The 21,269-nt window shown below is 35.4% G+C and overlaps 2 protein-coding genes and 1 pseudogene across 2 annotated transcripts in view; 1 reads left to right on the top strand and 2 right to left on the bottom strand.

The window, feature by feature from the left end:
- Positions 1 to 306, bottom strand: part of LRRTM3 (leucine rich repeat transmembrane neuronal 3) — a 158,937-nt gene extending 158,631 nt beyond the window's left edge. Inside the window, exon 1 of the mRNA XM_077778485.1 lies at positions 303 to 306. Coding sequence (XP_077634611.1) covers positions 303 to 306 — 4 coding nt within the window. The remainder of the gene's footprint in view (positions 1 to 302) is intronic.
- Positions 1 to 21,269, top strand: part of CTNNA3 (catenin alpha 3) — a 1,601,461-nt gene that overhangs the window by 640,653 nt on the left and 939,539 nt on the right. The window lies entirely within an intron of this gene.
- On the bottom strand, positions 20,551 to 21,130 carry LOC144243556 (large ribosomal subunit protein eL19 pseudogene; annotated as a pseudogene).

Consider the following 21,269-nt stretch of genomic DNA (forward strand, 5'->3'; position numbering starts at 1 on the left):
ATTTTTAAGCAAGCAAAAAAAGGCATGTACTTTCTTTTTTAAAAATTTAAATCTAGATAACAACATTTAATATCAAATATCACCTTCTTGACATGTAAAGAGAATTGTTTTTAGGGTTTTTTTTTTTTAATAGTTAAGCAAGGAAACCTGTCCACTAAGCAATTGAATTTATAGTCTAAGGATAGAAAAGTAATCTCTAAAATAATTAAGGCAGAATTACAACAAAGACTAAAGGGTTTGTTTTTGTTTTTGTTTTTGTTTTTCTTTTTTAAGAAGGAAAGAAGAAAAATGACAGAACATACCCATCCTTTGTATTGTTCAAAGGTCGTCCTTAGGTCTTTTGCTTTGGCTTAAGGGGCCACTTGCATGACAGCCCCTGTCAGCTGCACTGTAGTGAGTCAGGGCTCGCTGACACCCAGGAAGAAAAATTGGACCCCTTGGGAGATGGACCGATTTTGGAACATTATTCTTTGCCAGCCACGCAGAACACTCCAAGAACAAATAAATTCCAACACCGCATTTGTAGCAAAACATCAAAATCTTCCTAGGTAATAGGATCTTCGTGGATATTACGTTTTTGCATCTTTACAGTTTTTGGGGGGGTTGTTAAAAAAAAACTGGCTTCTACAATTTCTTCTTATCGAAAAGCATGATGTATTCCTCCCGGCAACGTGGGGCTACCTGAGCTGCCACATCTGTATTCCATAGCCCAGCATTTCTGGTGGTGAGCACCCACTTCAGCCACAGAGCTGCGTTGGAGCCCAGGAGGCAGGAGAGCCCCGTACCGCACACACGCTCAGCTCACTTCTGCAGACTGTCATTCTGAAAGCTGCTCGGACTGTTGCTTTGGTTTCAGTGAATGCAGTCTTATGTAAAGCTGCCCCCAGTGGTGAAGAACATTATGGGCATGTGCAGAAATGCCTCTCTTTTATCTTGCAAATGAGCAGGCTCTCTGCTGGAAAATGAATGATTCTTTTGGGTGACTCAATGGGAACTGAATGGTCACCGTAATCAATAACTAGCAACATTTTCTGTAATTTCCGAGTCTTGTTTTACAATTTGGCAATGTCTTTATTGTCTGCGTCCACTTAATCGCTAAGCATGTACTGCCTAGAGTTTTTCTGGAGCTTGACATTAAGTTCACAGACCGAATGTCAATTTTTCTTAACCTCAACGTAGGCTTTGAGCTGAAATTTATAAAATGAGTTATTGAGCTTTTCACAGAGAAGTGTTAACTGCCTGCCCATTTGACCTCTGGGAGTCACAGTGATTGTATTATGCAAGGTGTGTCAGGATGCTAGAACACATTTTGGAATAGAGACGATAACTAATGACATATAAATTAATGTGTCCAATAGCCTTTCTGGTTTTCCTACAAAAGAAATAATTGGTTTAATGACTTACGGCTGAATTCATTGTTTTGGATGCTATCATTTGTAATTAGAAGAGAAACCATTTTTAGTGCAGGTAGAAGAATCAAGAGATCACTTGGTTCAGTTTACTGATGCTGCTGCTATTTATTGTACTAATAGTATTTATGGAACACTTCCTAAGTTGTTATAAATGATGTATCTTGTTGTATCTTTAAACAATATGATGATGTAGGTCCCATTATAACCTTCATTTTAAAGATGAGGAAACTGAGACTTGGAGAGGGAACTTACTGAAATTCATAAAGCAAGTAAGTGGCAGAGCTGAGATTCAAAACTGTATCTCTTTTATAATTGAACGCTGTAACTAATAGATGATCTTGCTTCAACAACAGTGTTATCTTCATCTTTAAATGAGTCAAATGAAAATCAGGCTGATTACGACTCTGGGGCAAGGAAGCTGTAATAAAAAATAAATAAAATAAAACAAAATGAATTGAAATAAAATAATAAAATTCTCAATTCCTAGAATAGCTTTGTATAAACTTCTTTGGTATGATTCTTTGGAGAAGTATTATAAAATATAATGAGAAGCAGTTTAGTCTAGTGATTAAGGGGATGGATTTTTGCACCTAGGATCAAATCCTGGCCATTATAGGCTACTTATCTTCTGTATGCCTCATTTTCTCTTCTACAAAATAATTATCATAACAAAGAAACATTCCGTAGAAGGTTAGAGAATTGTCAGCTTAATATCCATAAAATGCTTAGAATAGTGCGTGGACATGATAAACCTGTGTTGGGTGTTATTGGAATATCAACTTTATTTTCATATTGTTTAGTATTGAATATTGACTATACTATCATTAACTCACAAAGAGCCTCTTTGATGAACGTATTTATATTGTTCACAATGGATTTCTAGGATTCACTCAGTTTTACCTTCTTTTAATAGAGAACTTCCTAAGTCTCCATCATTTCAACTTTATCTTTGAAATGAATCTTTTAGTTCTATGGATCACAACTAGTAATTGATGTTTGATTCTTTTCTTCCCTAAAGTATAATATGGTAACATCTGTCCCATAGAGAAAATCACTTTGTTTAAAGATTAATAGTATACCTGAAAAAGTTTGCCTTGTTAGTCTTTGTTAGGTGAATTGGCTGTGGACAACCCCAGAGAGCTTTCACATTCTCTAAGAATGTTAGTCATGGCAATCAAAAGGGTCCCACAGATATAGTCCAGTGAAAATCACCAGTCCTCAGATAGTATGCTATGAAGAGGGCAGTGGTTCCCCCATATTATCCATGCTATCATTACATATAAAGCCCCAAGAGAGCTTGTTAAAAAGATAAATTTCTCAATCTTTCCCCCAAGTTCTGATTCATGGGATGGAAGAGGCTGCACTTATCCACAGACTGATGGGCAAGTAAGTTCAAGAAATGCACTGTAGAGGAGAGATGAAAAACAATAAATTTTCTCCTAGTCTCTCTTCCTAGTAGGAAGACAGGGTATAAAAGTTTATGACATTGTGATGCAAGTTCAATGAGGATAAAGGCAATGTTTTGTCTACTCCAGTTTCCCTATACCTAGAACAGTACTTGACACATAATAGACACTCAGTTACTGAATAAATACATTTTTATGGAGGTCATAAGTACATTTGATATAAGACAAACTGGGTGTATAATGCTAGTCTTGTGGACATAGGATTGATTTCTGCAGAGTTCCTGAGCCAATGATACTGGATACAATTTTGGAGAAAGTGTTCTTAAAGAATGTGTGTAGAAAAGGCAAGAAACGGGGCGCCTGGGTGGCTCAGTCGGTTAAGCATCCGACTTCGGTCAGGTCATGATCTCACAGTTCGTGGGTTCGAGCCCCACGTCAGGCTCTGTGCTGACTGCCAGCTCAGAGCCTGGNTTAAAAAAAAAAGAAAAGGCAAGAAACTAGAAAGTGGGAATATTTAGATAGTCAGCAAGTGATCTTCACTTTTTATGTAGACATATCATTTTCATAGTTAAATTACAAGTGTCATAGAACAATAAATATACTTTTGAATATTACCTTTGACAGATTACAACTTTTATCATCTCACATCCGAAATGGGGCTTGAAAACTTGTATCAATTAAAAAATACTGAAGGGAATTATATCTATAACCCCTCCTCTCATATCTCTGTTGCTTGAGAGCCTCTGATTTTTCTCCTTACTTTCCTTACTTCTCCATGGAAGGTAACCTTTAAGTTATCTGTTTTGCCTAACAGCTGCAGAGGGCTTCTCTACAATGGCGAGAGGTCTCATCAACTTTGTACTGCTTCTTTTTCCCTCCTTGTCCTTGATGACAAGAACACAGAGGAGTCCAGTGAGAATGTAATTCTCCTGGGGAAAATCTTGGATTATTTATGGTGAATAACATTTTCTCCTGTGTTCCCATACCTTGTCCTTACTTTTCAGACATTTTTCTGATACTTTGTCTTCTGATCTTATCTTGCTCTATAGTTATGACTTCACATTCACCCCTCTAAGCTCATAACTGCTATTTCCTCTTAATATTGATCATTGATTTCTTTCTCAACAGTAATCAATAGCCGCTCTTGGACTGAGTCTGACTCCAGGTACTCTGTGTGGCCCCTACATTGACACTAGCCCTTAAGCTAGCATCCTCACCAGGTCTGTCTTGGTTCAATGTAATTAAAAGCATGGAGGAAGACCATTCATGGGGGGTGGAAAAATCCAAAAATAAAATAATACAACTCAAAAGAACCTAATATTTGAAGCTGCAGACATTAGCCCAAAGACATAGAGTGGTCTTTCAAAAGAAATAAAAAAGACAACTTGATATTCTAAAATATTGCACTAATTTGCTACTACACTAAAGGTTTGCCCTCCTTTTACTTGTTGACTATAGCAAGATGATTAATTCTGATTTGCCTTTCAACAGAACCAAAATTATACTACATTACGTATTTAATGTAGAACATGCAGAACAATCCATAAACTACCTGACAAGTTAAATTGTCCCAAATGAATCTAGAACTTTAAAGATTTATACAATTATAAGGCATAATCATGCACCTAAAGACTTTTCAATACTGTATTTATAGTACTTCAAATAGCTGCACATAATTTGTTTAAATTGGGTAAATAGATTCAATCTCAGTATGTAATATCCAATTTCAGTCCAATATGAAACTGAATTGCCAAAAAAACCCCTTAGAAAACCAGGACTTAAAGAAGATGTAGTGCTATATTAACAATAGGTTGGTCTCAGGGACCAATAGCTGGTGCTCATCACAAGTGCACTCCTTAATCCCATCATTTAATTTAACCCATCCCACACCCACCTTTCCTCTGGTAACCATCAGTTTGTTTTCTATAGTTAAAGTCTGTTTCTTGTAATGTTTAATTGGGATGGTTAGGGCCCCTAAGAAAGTGGCTTGAACAAGCCCTGGAAGGAGATGAAGTTGTTGACCTTAAGTGTATATGAGTAGTGGCTTGTCTAAAGGCCCTCAGGTAGGTGCAGATCATATGTTCAATGAATAGCAAACAGGCCAATTGGTCTAGAATGGAGAGAGCAAGGGGTAGAGGAATTAGAGATGAAGTCAGAGAGGTACTACTAGGTCCTGAGTCCTGGAGGGCTTCATATGTGATTGAAAAAACTTTGGCTTTATTCTGGAGAAAACTGGGAACCAACTCAAGATTTTGTGCAGAGTAAAGCTATGATCAAGTTACCTATTGAAGGATCACTCACACTGCTGTTATCGGAATAAACTCTAAAAAGACAAGAATAAAAGCAGGGAGGTCAGTAAGCAGGTCACTGTACCAATCCAGGAGAGAGATGATGGTGGCTTGGATCAGTGTGGAACCAGTGAAAGTGATAAAAATTGGTTAATTTTTGGATATATGTTTAGGTAAAACCAACAGGAGTTTTCTAATGGATTAGAAGTGGAGGTATAAGAGAGAAATTAAAGATGATTCCTATTTTATGAGCTGAGCAACTAGAGGAATGGTGAAGCCATCAGCTGCTTCTCTGGGTCAACTTTTGGGAATAGGATCAACAATTCCTCAAAATAATTTATAAATAAACTATGGAAACACTAAAAAAAAAGAGTCAATGCATTTGAATTAGCTTTACATTTAGCTCTCACTTTTCTTCAATTTTGTGATGCCTTAATTTTTGAAAACAGCTTCTTCATATTAGCCTCAAAGGACCATGGTGTTCTTTAAAATATTTTATAAAATGATTAGCAAAATTAGCCACTAAACAATAGCAACATGGATTTCTACTCAGATGGCCTAGTCAGAGTCAATGTCTTTGCATATGGACTTAGAAGGCAACGAAACCAAAAGCTTTGATGAAAACTGAAAATTACATCAAGATCAAATACAGAAAGATTTGGACTAAGTATACTGGAAAATACATTCAGTGAATCCAAAATGTCTTTCTAAAATAATTTAGAGAATGACATATACTTTTTATTGCATGTGTCTGTTGACATTTGGAATTTGGAACTGACTCTGGTCAAACTTCTCAGGATTTCAGTTTGCTTATCTGCAAAATGGGGCTTATAAAACCTGTGTTATAAATCTTGAAGCCTTTTATTTAGGATCAATTTCCATAATTTATGTGCAAATACTGTGTAGACTACAAAGTGGTATAAAATATTTCTGGAATCAGAGTACCTATGTGAAAATGGATTTTCTTTGATTCTGTCTAGGTTCTTTGGTCATCAGCATATACTGCAACAAACATGTATCAAGGGGCACTACCATGGTCAAGAGCAGAGTCAGAATTTACCAATTAAAACATTCTTTAGTATTCCCTTTCTACTACAATATTAATACCACAACCATTTATTATACAGCATAAATCATTGCCATTCAGTGTTCTAACTCATGAAATGCTTTCACCAGTAAATGCATTTGATTTAGATATTGTAAAGAGCTTAATGTTTTTGAATCAGTTACCTTATCATGTGGTAGAGTTGTCAAAATGCTAACAGAGAGTTCCCTACAGCTATGAATATGATTTTCTTTATTTCTAGTTGTTAGAAAACACATATGCATTTGTACATTTGTAATTATATCCCAATCTTTCATAAGAGCATTAACATGTCTTTGAAATATCCTTAGTTTCCATCTGCTTGCTTCAAGGGCTCTATTAAAAACCCTGTTTGGCCATATATGGTTCTGAGTGAACATCTCTGACTTAGATAAATGGATAAAGAAAGTTCCAGGTCTGACCATTAAAATGGTCTTTCAATGTCTTTCAGAAATGAAACAATTCAAATGAATGAGACCTTAGAAACATATCTAACACATCTCCTTCTCCCTCCCTTGAAGATATCAGTCTGTATTTTCAGGTTTCAGGGCATCACTTCTTTCAGAGGTTATCCTAAGCTAAATTTGGATAGGAAAAAATAACAGGCTATTTAAGTATTAACACTTAGTGGTACGCTTCTGAAGACTGAAAAGACTACGTGACCTTGAGGAAACAATTGTTTTTATATTTTAAGTGGAATTTAAAACATACACAAGGGTGCCTGGGTCGCTCAGTCGATTAAGTGTCCGACTTTGGCTCAGGTCATAATCTCACAGTCTGTGTGTTCAAGCCCCGCATCAGGCTCTGTGCTGACAGCTCAGAGCCTGGAGCCTGATTCAGATTCTATTCTGTGTCTCCATCTCTCTCTCTGCCCCTACCCTGCTCGCTCTCTGTCTCTGTCTTTCAAAATACAATAAAGACATAAAAATATAAAAAAATAAAAATAAAAACATACACAGAAGTAAATAGTATAAGAAACATCAACTTCAACAATTGTCAATATTTTGCTAATTTTTTCATCTATCCCCATTCTTCTTCCCATATACACATACCACACACACACCATTTTTAGCTCCTAGAGTATCTTAAAAGAAAATCTCAGAAATCATGTCACTTTACCCATATATATTTTAGTATGCAATTCTAACCAATAGAGACTTTTAATTTAACCATCTAGCATTACTGCACCTAAGAAAATTAACAGTAAGTTCATAAAGTTGGCTTGTAGTCAAGAATTAAGCAAAACGCAGATATTGCATTTGGTTTTCTTGTTTTTGAAATCTCTTTAATTTTGTAATGCTATTGATTTGTTGGGAGATACCAGGTCATTTGGACTTTACCTTGTTCCATGCTTTGTATTTGGTTGATTGCTTCCTCTTGTGTCATTTCATTTGCAATGAGTAAGTTTTAATGGCATGTATGTTGAACAAGAGTCTTATTTATTCATTGAAGCAGGATATCTGCTGCCCCCAAATCGATACATAGGACATCTATTTACTTTTGGCAGCAAATCTGAGGCTTGCCAAACTTTTGTGTAAAATGAGACTTAGAGTTCAGAAAAGAAAACATTTTCTGTTGTGTAGTATTCATAGAACCAGGGAATTCATAATTGGTTAAATGGCAAGATTGGAAGTGAGAAATAATATTAAGGTGCCACGAGTCTATGTTGGTTTAATGTTCATATTTACCAGTATTTCTCTTCTCTACTTTTCATCACACTTGCTTTTTGCCTATATTCAGCAAAAGCAATTACTTGATGCTCCTTGCTAAGCAAATTTGCTAATTTTGTATTGATGTTGAGGTGCTCTTCTAACAAAGTCGCAAAAAATTCAAGAGAATAGCAATCAAAAGTCACTTATCGTCATTTATATTGAGAGAAATCAGTTTTCTAAGCTTTTCATTTGGAAAAAATTCCATGGAAGAACATGGCAAGCACCAGAGTCACACTGTAAAATTTATAGTCCTATATATACATTCCCAAATTTCTTATAGTTTCTCATAGTAAAACAAAGGAACTTTAGAGTAACCATAAATGTCTCTTAACCAAATTTACACCTTAATATTTGGTGTTCTATTTTCCACATATGGCTGTGCTTTGAATATAAAGCCAATATTGTTTAAATGGTATCATAATAAACATTTTGCTATATTAGCTTCATATATATTCCAACATAACAAGAATTTTTAAAGAAACAATTTTTGTTCTGGTCCATTTAGGTTACTTGAACAGAATACCACAGATTAGGTGGCTTTGTAACAATAGAAACATTTCTTATAGTTCTGGAGTCTGGGAAATCCAAGGTCAAGAAGCCAGCAGTTTCTCTGGCTGTTGAGGGCCTAGTCCTGGTTCAGAGAGATGTCCTCTTTTCTCTGTAACTTCATATGATAAGGGGCCAGGGGTCTCTCAGGGGCCTCTCTTATAAGGGCAGGAATCCCTTCATGTGGGCCCTCCCCTTATGACCTAATCACTCCAAAATGCCCCACCTCCAAACACCATCACACTGGGGATTAGGTTTCAACTTATGAATATAGAGGGGCAAGGGGTCACAAACATCGAGGCTATAGCATGTTCTATTGTATTTTTAAAGGATTGTAAAGAATAGTTTCAACTGGGTACACTAATATATTTTAAAATCTGTGTCTCTGACAAATATGTCAACATTAAGAATTAAATTCCCCAACCACCAGACAGTGAAAGTAATAGAAATCTTGATTTGGATTAAAAACCGTAATTTTCCATTGGTTAATTTTATTTTTGTTTCTCAAACAGTAAGTCTGATATTTTTTATTTTATCCTGCAGACCTAAAAGATATTAAACTTCTGAGAGAAGAGAAACTGCATAGGTTTGCAACACAGTGGCAGAGAATAGGAGCTCTGGGTCCTTGTATTACACCAAAATGTATCAGTCTCTTTGGGGACTGTCTTAAAGGGCCTGAGAAACCTTCTGTGTATTGTTAATGCTTAATCCTGATTGAAAAATAGTTCCCTTAAAAGTGCAGGGGGAATGCCTAGGAATCTCCTGTGGCTAACAGCAGAGTCCCCATGTGGCAAAATTGTGACTCAGGCATAAATTGACTTAGTCCCTGGAAGCAAATGCCACGGGTCCTTAATAGAAATAAAATTTCTTTATCGAGTCCTGAATTGAGAATTTATTTATTTATTCAGTGAATATTTATCAAGTTCATCCACTGTTCTTTGTGCTGAGGATACAACAATGAATAAGACAAAGTGTCTACCATCAGAGGACATTCTAATTGATGGGATAGTAAAAAATAAACATCATAGGCACACACAGCAATGCCAACTAGAGATGAGTGTTGTGAAGACAAATAACAGAGGATAAAGGCTAGTGAAAGTTTGATAGAATAGTCAGAAAAATCTCTAAATCCCTTTCTGAAGGCTTCACATTTGAGAGCAAGTAGGAGGTAACTCATGTGACCTTCTGTTCCCTGAGATGTCGTCTCTCTTTGGGATTTTCATTGATCAGCACCAACATCTTTACAGTGGCTTCAGGCAGACCCTGCTTCTTCTATGATACTTCAGCACAAGAGTGAGCATGTTCTCTTTTGGGAACAAGTAACACAGCTGAAAGATTAAACAAAATTTGAAGAAATTTAAAAAATAAGAAATTTAGGAGATAACACAAAAAGAACAAACAGAAACATAACTCATAAAATGGATCTTACATAGAGTTGGCTTTCTTAGATCTGGTTTTCTAACTAGGGGTTGGCACCAGGAATTTTTTCCCCATCGGACGTGATCCCACCCACTCAAAGATTGTTGCAGACCCCATGTTATATCAGATCCTCATACAATAGACCCAGTATTCAGACAAGTTTCATATATACAATAAAAGAAGAAGACTTTCCTCCAAGTATCTCCTTACTTCTTAGTGATTTTCTTCCTTCTCTAGTACTTTGTCCCTAGATGCCAATGGTGACCCAGTTATTTCTGGGTATTTTTTTCTACTTATCAACAAATGAATTATATGCTATTAACTGATAACAGGCTCAATGTACTAAAAATTTTTTAAAAAATAACGTTTATTCATTTTTCAGAGAGAGAGTATGGTGTGAGTTGGGGAGGGGCAGAGAGAGAGAGAGGGACACAGAATATGAAACAGGGTCCAGGCTCTGAGCTGTCAGCACAGAGCCCAAAGCAGGGTTAGAAGTCATGAACTGTGAGATCATGACCTGATCTGAAATCAGGTGCCTAACCAACTGAACCACCCAGTCACCCCATACTTCAAATTTAGTAGGTAACTGAAAAATAAAAAATATTAAGGAATCATTGAGAACTGAATTTTATGTACATAATCTGAAAAGCAAATAAGATAAAAGAGTTGTATTGAAAACATCCATACTTGCTTCTCCTTCTCAGCTTCTTTACCAATTACTCTTTTCAGAGTCAGTGACTTTATTTTAGCTATTATGTTTTTTTCTCATAATATTTCTGAATTTTGTTGATATTTTCATTTCTTGTTATTTTAGCTGAAGGTTAATAACATATTTTCTCTCTCCTACTTCTTATGTTAATACAATATTAAGTAAATAGTATCTAAGATGACTAGGTAAGCAACGGTGCTGCTGGATTAAGTGGTGTACTAGATTACGTTAACATTCTTGTTCAACTTTTTGGTTTCTTGCAATTAAGAATTGTCCCTAGTTTCTCTCTCCCCCATAGTTCTCTCTCCCTATCCCTTAAATTTGCTTAGATTTTTGTCTGTACCTAGTGCCAGTTATTTTTCCCAGTATTTTGAAAGATTCATCAAGTGCTTAATTTTTCCAAGCACTCAGTCAATTCAGATAATCGCTTCCCTTTCCAGAATTCTGTTTCCTTAATGTCTAATAGTAGCTGTATCTAAAATGGCTGTTAACCTAGTATGCCCCTTCTGCATTCTCCCCTTTCCTGGATCCCTTTTGTTCATTTTCTTAGGTTGCCACTCATTTTGTTTAAACATATCCTCTAGTAGATTTCTAAGAAAAGGTGCATGTGATATAAAAACTCCATGCCTGAAGTTTTTTGGTTTCTCTTAACTGATTAATAAATTGGCTGTATACACAACTCAAAATTAGAAATCACTTTCCCTCAGAATTTTCTAGCCATTGCTCTACTCTCTTCTCATACCCACTCTTGTTGAGAATCAGGAGCTATTCTGATTTCTACTCTTTTGGGTATAATCTTTGGAAGCTTTTGTGGTACTTTATTTTCCCTGATATTTGGAAATTGTAAGGGATGTACTTTGATTTGGGCCTTCCTTTTGTCATTCATCGTGCTGAGTATTCAATGGACTACTTTGTGCCCTTTGGTTCTGCAAAACTTTATGCCTTTTATTTTAATTACCTCTCTCTATTTTCTGTGTCCTCACTTTTGAAATTTTATTGGGCAGACTTTAGATTTCCTGGATTGATTCTTTCTTGTTGTTGTTTTCTCCTATTTTCCCATTCTTTATCTTCTTGTCTTATTTTCCAGTGATTCCTTCAGCCTTATGTTACAATATTTTATCATCTATCTATCTATCTATCTATCTATCTATCTATCTATCTATCTATCCATCATCTATCTATCATCTATCTATCATCTATCTATCTATCATCTATCTATCATCTATCTATCATCTATCTATCTATCATCTATCTATCATCTATCTATCTATCTATCTATCTATCATCTATCTATCATCTATCTATCTATCTTACTATCATCTATCTATCTATCTATCTATCTATCTATCTATCTATCTCTGTCATCTAATTATAAAGATGATATTTATTTAAAATTTAGATCAGATATCAGCAAACTATTGCACAACTAAATCCAACAATGATGCTCTTACGTCAAATGGTGCAAATAAAGTTAAATTTTTGTAACTAAAGGAAACATTTATGCTCATTGATTTATATGTTTTCTATGGATGCTTTTGTCCATCAATGGCAGAGTTTAGAGACTAAATCTTGTAACTTACAGTATTTGCTATATGTGTCTTTACAGAAAAAGTTTTCTGATCCTCTACCTCCCCAATTTAGGTGATCATATTTCAGGAGCTCTTTTTGGTTCTCTTTTTCTCCTTTTTCTTTCACTGCATACCGTTTTATTTTTACAAATGTGACATCTTTTTTCACTGAAGATATTATATAGAGTGTTTTGGTACTATATTTTTGCTACAATGTCATTGTTTACTCTGAGGTATTTAGTTGGTTTGTTTTGGCCTACTTCACGTTGGAAGCTTTTTTCAAATGTTAAGTTTCTTGTGTGCTTACTCAGATTAATGAGTGAGGCACTATAAGTTGAGGGAAAGTTCCCTGTGTACAGGCCAGGTTTTGCTGCGGACTTTGTGGGAGCTCATTAAAAAGTGAACTTGCCTTTTCACTAATGAATCTCCACATGCATGATTTATAGATATTTCCCTCCCAAGACCCCCAACCTCCTTCACTGGAGCTGAAAGCTGGTGTTCTGGGGACAAAGCAGGAGAAGGGTGCTGCAGTCCCCAAGTTCATTATGTACATTCTTATTTACTTTTCTTTTCATTTCCAAGCTTTGGTGATTTGCCTCATATACTTGGGTCTAGGTCCTCATGTTTGAATTTATAAAAAATAAACTTTCTTTTTCTCTACTGGAAGAAAAGAGTAGTGTCTTAGTCAACCCAGGCTTTCTATATAACAAATATCATAGACTGGGTGGCTCACATAACAGAGACTTATTCTCACAGTTTTGGAGGCTAAAGTCTGAGATCAAGGTGCCAGCATGTTTGGGTTCTTGGTGATTTTCCTCTCCTTCCTGGTTTGCAGATGGACATATCCTTGCTGTATCCTCACATGGTAGAGAGAGAAAGAGAGAGAGAGAGATCATCTCTCTCGTGTCTCTTCTGATATGGGCATTATTCCCATTCATGAAAGCTCCGCCTTCATGATCTAATTACCTCCCAAAGACCCCCACCTCCAAATACCATTCCTTTGAGTATTAGGGCTTCAACATGTGAATTTGTGGTGGGAGACGGGGGGCCACAAATGTACAGTCCATAGCAGATGGTCTCTTGGTTTCTTGGGTTGAGGATGTGGATCTGGCACTTTCCATGAATACTTTAAACCAATTCCCATATTTTTAGTTACCTCACCTTCTGGGGATTCTCAAGACTGTTGCACAATATAGGGTCTTCCTTCAGTAAGGACTTAAGGTGTAGCTTTCTTGACTCTACTTATTTGTAATATAGTCTATGTTTTCCAAAGCCTTGTAGACATTGTTCATTCATTCTTATCTCTTCTTTATCCTCATTTGTATTCACTTGTCATTACATGAGTTTTAAAGAGGAAGAGGCAATAAAAGTGTGCAATCTCTTTCAGATACAAATTTCACACGACAGATTACAGGCATAGAAGTGATGACAGGGGATGTGGGAACATTTCCTCAAAAGAATGATTTTATAATTTTATAATGAAATAAAGAGAATTTTATGTATGTGCTTTCTTAAGAAACCAACTATACTCTGAACTGAAATATGGATTTGTTTTTCCACTTTTTTTGTATCAAGATTTTGGTTTTAATTATTATCACTTACACTTTAGAATGAATTTTCAAACTAAACAATATATACTTTGCTCTTTTTTATGTTTGCAACTTAATAGTAAAAAGTTAGAGAAACCTGAACTTGATATATATGTACATGGTATGGGGATGTATGTTGTGTATATATGTGTGTATGTATATGTGTATATGTATACATGTGTGTATGTGTGTGTGTTTATATTTCTAAAAAATATAGTATTTCAAAAAAGCAACTATTTATTTATGATCCAAGTTTGTATCTTCTGATAGCTAAATGTGTGCTTGTATTAAAAAACTAGGAATAGGTGTAGCATAGTCATATAAATTATTTCTTCTATTCATTGGCTGTATTCAAGACCAGACTTTTGCTTAAAGGAAACAGTATACATTAATTCTACATATTTTCTTTTTATGGCATTAGTTGAAATCATGCAAGCATTTTTGATTTTGTATACGCAACTTTCAGTCTTGGTAGTTTCCTTCTGAGGTACTCGGGGTTTCTATCTAGAGAAACTAAAATAAGTAAATATGTCATCACATGTTTAGGCCATTAGTCCTAATTTTTAAGCTTTGTAGTTTTTCTGTGGATACTTCTAAAAGGATTGAGAGGTTTTGTATAATTTCAAGTAGTTTATAAACTTTTGCAAATTAAACTTGGAAAATATTATAGTAATACCAAATAATAATGATATAAAGACTTAGAGAATCATAAATAATAAATTGGAAACGATTTTGATATTATTTTGTTCAAACCATTTTACATATCAGAAAACTAAAACCCAGAGAGATGAAGTAACTGGATCTATTCATATATGACATGGGTACAGGAACTTTGCATGTAACCTAGATTCTTTGACATCAGTGTATTTTTTATAACCATTTTTGTCTTCATTGAATCCAAACCAAAGTCTTTAAATCATGTGAAAAATAATAGCAAACATTAATAGATATGCTAGCTTTTACCTAGCCTCAGATAGATTTATCCAGACAACTAAAACTTAAAATCTGTTTTGTTAGATAGAAATGAAATATATGTTTTAAACTATTCTTTAAGTTTATTTCTTTTCCATTATAAAAGCAATATATATGTATTATAAAACATAGTGACCATGTTCTCAGCATCCAAGGGCAACCCCTGCTAGTATTTTGGCAACTCTACAGATGCTTTGTTAACTTGAATTTAATTCATCACATTCCTTGAGTGGGCAAAACAATTATTTTAAATACCTTTCACTGTTGGAAATTTAGTTTATGGAACAATCTTTATTGATGTTGAATCATTCAGGCTCACCTTCCTTTAAACACTGAAATGCAAATTATTATCTCTGAAAAGGAGATTAAAAAAAAACAGTATTCTAATACACATAGTCCCTTTCCTGTATGGCTAACAAAATAAAGATGTTATCCCATGCCAAGGGATAAGGTAAAGAGAAAAGAATTATTTCTTCCTTTTTTTGAGATTTGGTAAGTTTTCAGTGAAATTTCATGAAGGCCTATTCTAGAATGGTCTGACTCCCTCCCTAAAACACTACGACTGATTTGGTTATGTTATTGTTCTGCTTAAATCCTTTGAATAGCTCACTATTACCTTCAGTGAAACAGCAGATTCATCCTCATGACATACAAGGTTCTCCTGATTTGATTCATTTTGTTTTTAGATAAAATAAAATAATCAGCTGTCAAGAAGAGCAAGAACCTTATTGGAAAGGAAAGTAGCTTCATTTCAGTGTCTTGCACTTTGCTATTTTCCATCTGTATCACCTTTCTTGTGTTTGCCTCTGTTCTGTCTCCAAGCTCTAGCTTATTTATAATGTTTGCTTCCTATGAAGTTGGCTTGCCATGTTGTCTTCAAAGCCTACATGTTACTTTTTGACTCTTTCAGCTCCACTCCAAATCAGTTTATTCTTACAATCTTTTCAATTTAATATTTTAGAGAAGACAAAGTTGATCCATTTGTACCATGCCACCTCATAGACTGCTATCTGGTTTCTGAGTTGGTTGTTCTCAAATAAGGTGACCACCTTGAGTCTAATCATATGTGACAGAGAGTTGAGGGTCATTGTGAAGTTGACAGGGTCATATTGTATGAAACAACTTGGCAGGTGCTTTAGGTGGGACCAACTGCAGTTATGGAAGACAGTGAATATAATCTGATTCAAAGATCCTTTGCTATTTGGTCCAAATCTATACTTTGTCATTACTTCCAATATGCTATGCAATCTATGATCCAGTCATACCAAAGTATTTATCATATTCTGAATAAGCCATGCTTATTCTCCATAAAAACTTCTCTAGGGATTTTGCTAACTTCCTCATTAGCAACTTTGGGTTATATACTATAAACATATGACATATAAATACATTGTATTATAGTTGTTTATATTTAAGTGTTTCCAATAGAATATCCTTTAAATTTAGGGATGGTGAAATCTCATTCACTTCTAAATATTTACTATTAACAGATAATATATACTCACTGTGTGTTTCTTGAAAGGAAAAAATCAAGATGATTCATTGGGAGATACTTCTATATTAAGCATAAGTCTCTGGAAAGAGAATCTGTAGCTGATTCACAATCTGTGTCACCCAAGATATGTTCAAGTATTAAGGGGAATATATGTATTAAGTATGATGAATGCTCAAAATTTGGGTCAAGAGCCAGGATACTGGTTTTTATTTTTCACCATTTGCCGTCTCTATTACTAAGAAGTGTTGGAGATGGATTTTTATTGCTCCTTTCCAACCTGAGAAATTTTTCTCTGAGGGCACTTTCATTTGTGCCTGAAGGTAGTGACCTTGTATTCTCAGAAACACAACTCCATATTTGGGGTTGTTTGTCAACACATGCAGGGGCAGTTTGGGGACAAACTCTTTTATTTGGGGCTGTTTACTCCTTCTGCTTCTTACCGATAGTATTATTTCAGGGGCATTTTTGCCTCAAGTGGGCTTTCATTAAGGACCTTAATGGATATCTGTAGCTTTTTAAAAAATCTTGATGACAATGTCAAGAAGGTTGGCTTTAGAAACAGGCTTGAAAAAGCCTGACCTAAGGGATTGTTCATAATCTGGCCCTTGTGTGTGTACTTTGTGCCATTTCCCATTCTAAATGTTGGAGGTAGAATTAAAAGAAAAGACACATTTCTACACTCATCGTGTATATAATCCAGAACGGCATACAGATAAATGACGCGTTACAACGTGGGTAGTGAGTGCTATCATGAGAAAAGCACAGGGTGCTATGTGACTTCATAGAAATGGCACCTATCCAAATTCAACTTTCAGAGGGAAGAACTAAGTTAGGTCCCAGCAAAGAAAAACTGCAGTGTTAAAAAGTGAATGATTACAAAAAATGAATGACTAATACATTTCGCTACAGCAGTATTGACCATACCTTCTGATTCATTTTGTAAGTTGTCAGTTTATTCTCAGTAGAATTGATTTAGACAAGCTATGAAACTTAACCTAACTAGTATTCAGCATGGCCACCGCCTCTGAGTGAACATCTGTAACACTGGTCAATGAAAAACCAGGTGAGAATTATTGGTCAGGATTTTCAAAAATCCATTTCAAGGCATCTTTGGAAGTCTGCACTGCCCTTTCCTCCTAAACATACATTAAAACAGATGAGGTGCAATGGTGACAGCTTGGATAAGATGCTTGTCCGTGAATACCATAACTTGACTGAGACAAATGTGGACTTGTTGTCAGAAATAATTGTATCTGGCAGCTTGTATGCTGCAAAAAAACTGGCATGGAGTCACATTGTCACTGCAGAGGCTTGAGGTCGAAGCAAAAGCCCTTAAAACCATTGTGAGATGCAGTATACTGAAGGGAAAAGTTTTTATCTCATAATGCAAAATCAATCTGGAATCCTGATTTACCTGTTTTTGGTTTTTCCCTTGGGAAAATTTGGTGTCATAGGCAGTTTGTGCCAAGCAGCCTACCATGTGACATGCACTAACTTCCTTTAGACTTTTCAATATCACAATCAATTTGAAGCCATCAGATAGAGCTTCTAGCCAAGGATTTCAAGAAAACAATTCCCAGATGTGCTATGTGTAGTGAAGCCAAGATAATGTCTTCTGGAATAATAATGTAACTTCTCTACAAGATGCATCCCTTATGGAAAACAAAACACAAAACAAAATTCATGTTGATGTTTTGAAATTGGCCTTAAAATTTTTATTCAGTTTCTCTGATAAACTTATCCATGTCCACTTTATGACAAAGAATAGTTTGGGTTCTTATTAATTTAGTCATCTTATTTCATCAGCCTGAAAATAAGGATCAAGGAAGACTTTTCTATTTTTCTTTTTTAATTTTGAAAGAGAGAGAGAGCGTGAGCAAGGGTGAGGGCAGAAGGAGAGAGAATCTTAAGCAGGTTCCACTCTCAGTGCAGAGCCTGATGTGGGGCTTGATCCCACAACCCTGGGATTATGACCTGAGCTGAAATCAAGAATCAAACACTCAGCTTACTGAACCACCCAAGTACCCCAAGGTATCCTTCTCTTAACTAATCTTCCAGTGGTAGTAGCATGCATATTTTGATATATGTTGGGGATAGATATTCTCAACTATTAGATATTGTTGGCATTCTCTGAACTATAATTGATGATAGAATGAGTTGAAAATTTAAACCATGGTGCCAATCCATAAAATATATTAATCTCACAGCAGTTCCTAATATGAGGTATTGAGAATTCCAAGTTGGGCAGGAACATAATACAGGTAACCTCTTGAAATATGGATTTCAGGAAACAAGTGAAATGGTATCATTTCTTTCAATTCAGTCCACAGCAACAATTTTCTAAAGAGATGAGAAAAATTATCATGTATTTGTGTATTATTGATTGTCCACCTTACATATCTAAGAAATTATATTAGATTTGCTTGAAAATCAGATATTAGAACATGAGATATTAGACTGAAAAGTTATTAGGAGCAGAAAAAACAGTAATCAGGAAAGTTAAAAAGTTACATACATAAAAGTAATTGCTTCCTATTTGTTTTCAAACTGATTATTGTTAGTAAAACAGAAAAACAGTTATAAACTGGTAAAACAGAAAAAGTCTCGTAAATTATGATTACCTCTGACGAAGCTTAAGCAGTATGTACAACCTATACCAAGAAAGCGAAAACAAAAGCAGCAATGATAACAAGAATGTTGCTGAAGAACAGAATGTAGAGAGATAATAGGTTTCTGGATTGGAAGACTCAACAGGCTAAATTAATCTGTACATAAATTCAGATGAATATAAAATGAAACATGATAAAAAAAATTCAACAGGAATTTTTGTTTTTAATTCTGTGCTTTAATAGTGTTTTTATTTTTAGACATTCTATAAATAAATGTACAAACATATACAAGCAGAGAGAATAATGAAATGAACTTCCCTGTATCCATCACTTAGTGTCGGTGTCAAAAATTATTAGCACATAGCCAAACTTTATTTATTTATACTCCCAATTACCACTCCACCCTCATGGATTATTTTGAAGCAAATCCCACACATCATATAATTCACCTATATGTAACTCTAAAAGAGAAGAACTCAAAAAATAAAAAGTATTGCTATGATGTCATTATCCGATTCTTAAAAGTTAGCAAAAATTTGATGACTTCAAATCAAATACCAATCAACATCAAATTCAGTATGCATGCACACAACATACACACTGACTGCTTTTTTTTTTTTTAATCAGGGTACAAACTAGATCCTCACTTTGCATTTCATTATCTAAAATCTCCTTTAAACTTTAAACTCTTCTCTCCATTTTTCCCTTGTACTTTGTTAAAGAAAGTTTGTTGGTTATTTGTTTCGTGGAATTCCCCACATTCTGTATTTTCCTACATGCATCTCCATGATACCATGTAAAAATTTCCTCTGACCTCTATTTTCTATAAGCTGTATAACTAGACATAGAGGTTTAATCAGATATCACTTTGATGCTTTGGAAAGAATACTTTGTGGAGGATGTTGGGTTCCTTCTGCTGCATCACACTAAAGAGCCCATTGTGTCTAATATCTCTTTATAATAATCTTAGGTTAATCTACAGGTTTTTATATGATTGGCCTGGTTCATCCATTATAAAATTTTAAAAAATAAATGTTTATTTAGATTTGAGAGAGAGACACAGAGAGATGGTGCACGATCAGGAGAGGGGCATAGAGAGATGGAGACAGAATCCAAAGCAGGCTCCAGGCTCTGAGATGTCAGGCACAGAACCTGATGTGGGGCTCAAACTCACCAACTGGAAGATCATGACCTGAACCAAAGTCAGACACTTAACCAAGTAAGCTACCTAATGAATCACCCTGATTCACCCATTATAAATTTAGCTCCCAATCAGTTTTTCACCTGATAGTTTATCTGTTACTGATGACTAGATCTATTTGTTCAATGGGCATTGCAAAATAGTAAGACTCTAATTCCATCATTCCTTTTTCATTTATTGGCTGGATTGCTTCTATAAAGAATAACTTTACTCTATCAAGTGTTTATGTTGAAGCACATACAGGAAGGGCAGAAAAAAATACCTCATTATCTTCCTTTAAGTTTTCAGAATAGGTTAGTTCTTTAAAATTATCTGGAGATGATTATTGAGTTATTTTTAGATATCATTATAACCTCATGGATCCTCTCATATTTGATGTTTTTCAATCCACTGTAGTTATTCTTCTTTATGATCTTGAATTTATCTCATCTTTGCCAATAGAAATCTCTTCAATTTTTTTTGAAGCAGATAAAAGTTTGTTTTATTGAATAACCTATCTATAATTGCTGAGTCCACTACATACAGACAAAAGAGAGAGTTTTATTTCTTGGTCTCTTCTTCCTTGGACAGAGTCTTGATTTCCTCCTTCTTTGCCTGGAGCCCCTCTTAAAGGTGCTTGCATGATTCCTTGTTCTTAGCCCTGTAGGCCTCAGCCTGATCAGCCAGAAGCTTCCTGCGAGCCTTGTATGCCTTCTGCTTGTGAATGTGTTCCATGAGAATTCACTCGTTTTTGAACACATTCCCCTTCACTTTCAGGGACAAACTGTGATACATGTGCTGGTCAATCTTCTTAGCTCCAGGTATCTTCTGAGGAGCTAGTACAGAATTCTCACTCTCCTTATTCAGGTCACCTTTTCAGGCATTTGAGCATTGGCAGTACCTTTTCTCTTACTAATGTCCATATGCCTGCCCTTCCAGAGGGCCAAAATGTTTTTCCAGCCCTGAGCCCTGAATGGACCATCATAGGCTTTCAGATGCTCAGCCCATTTTTGATCAGTTTCTGGACATGCTGACAGGAGTTGGCATTGGCAATTTCGCTGGTCTCATTTTAGAAATCCAACCAGATCTTCTTGCCACAGAGGAGGAAACTGAGGACAAGCCACTTCTGAAGCCTGAGCATACTTATGGCTGCCTTTGCTGTGGTGAAAGGAAAGACAGGAATCTCTTCAATTTTGTTCCTAAGTTCTTTTGAGATGATCTCTCTGGTCACTGATTCATCCTCACTTTTTGGTATGACAAACAGTCCCAAGATCTTCTCT

Source organism: Crocuta crocuta, unplaced genomic scaffold (genome assembly GCF_008692635.1).
Source record: "Crocuta crocuta isolate KB4526 unplaced genomic scaffold, BGI_CrCroc_1.0 scaffold167, whole genome shotgun sequence".
NCBI lineage: Eukaryota > Metazoa > Chordata > Mammalia > Carnivora > Hyaenidae > Crocuta > Crocuta crocuta.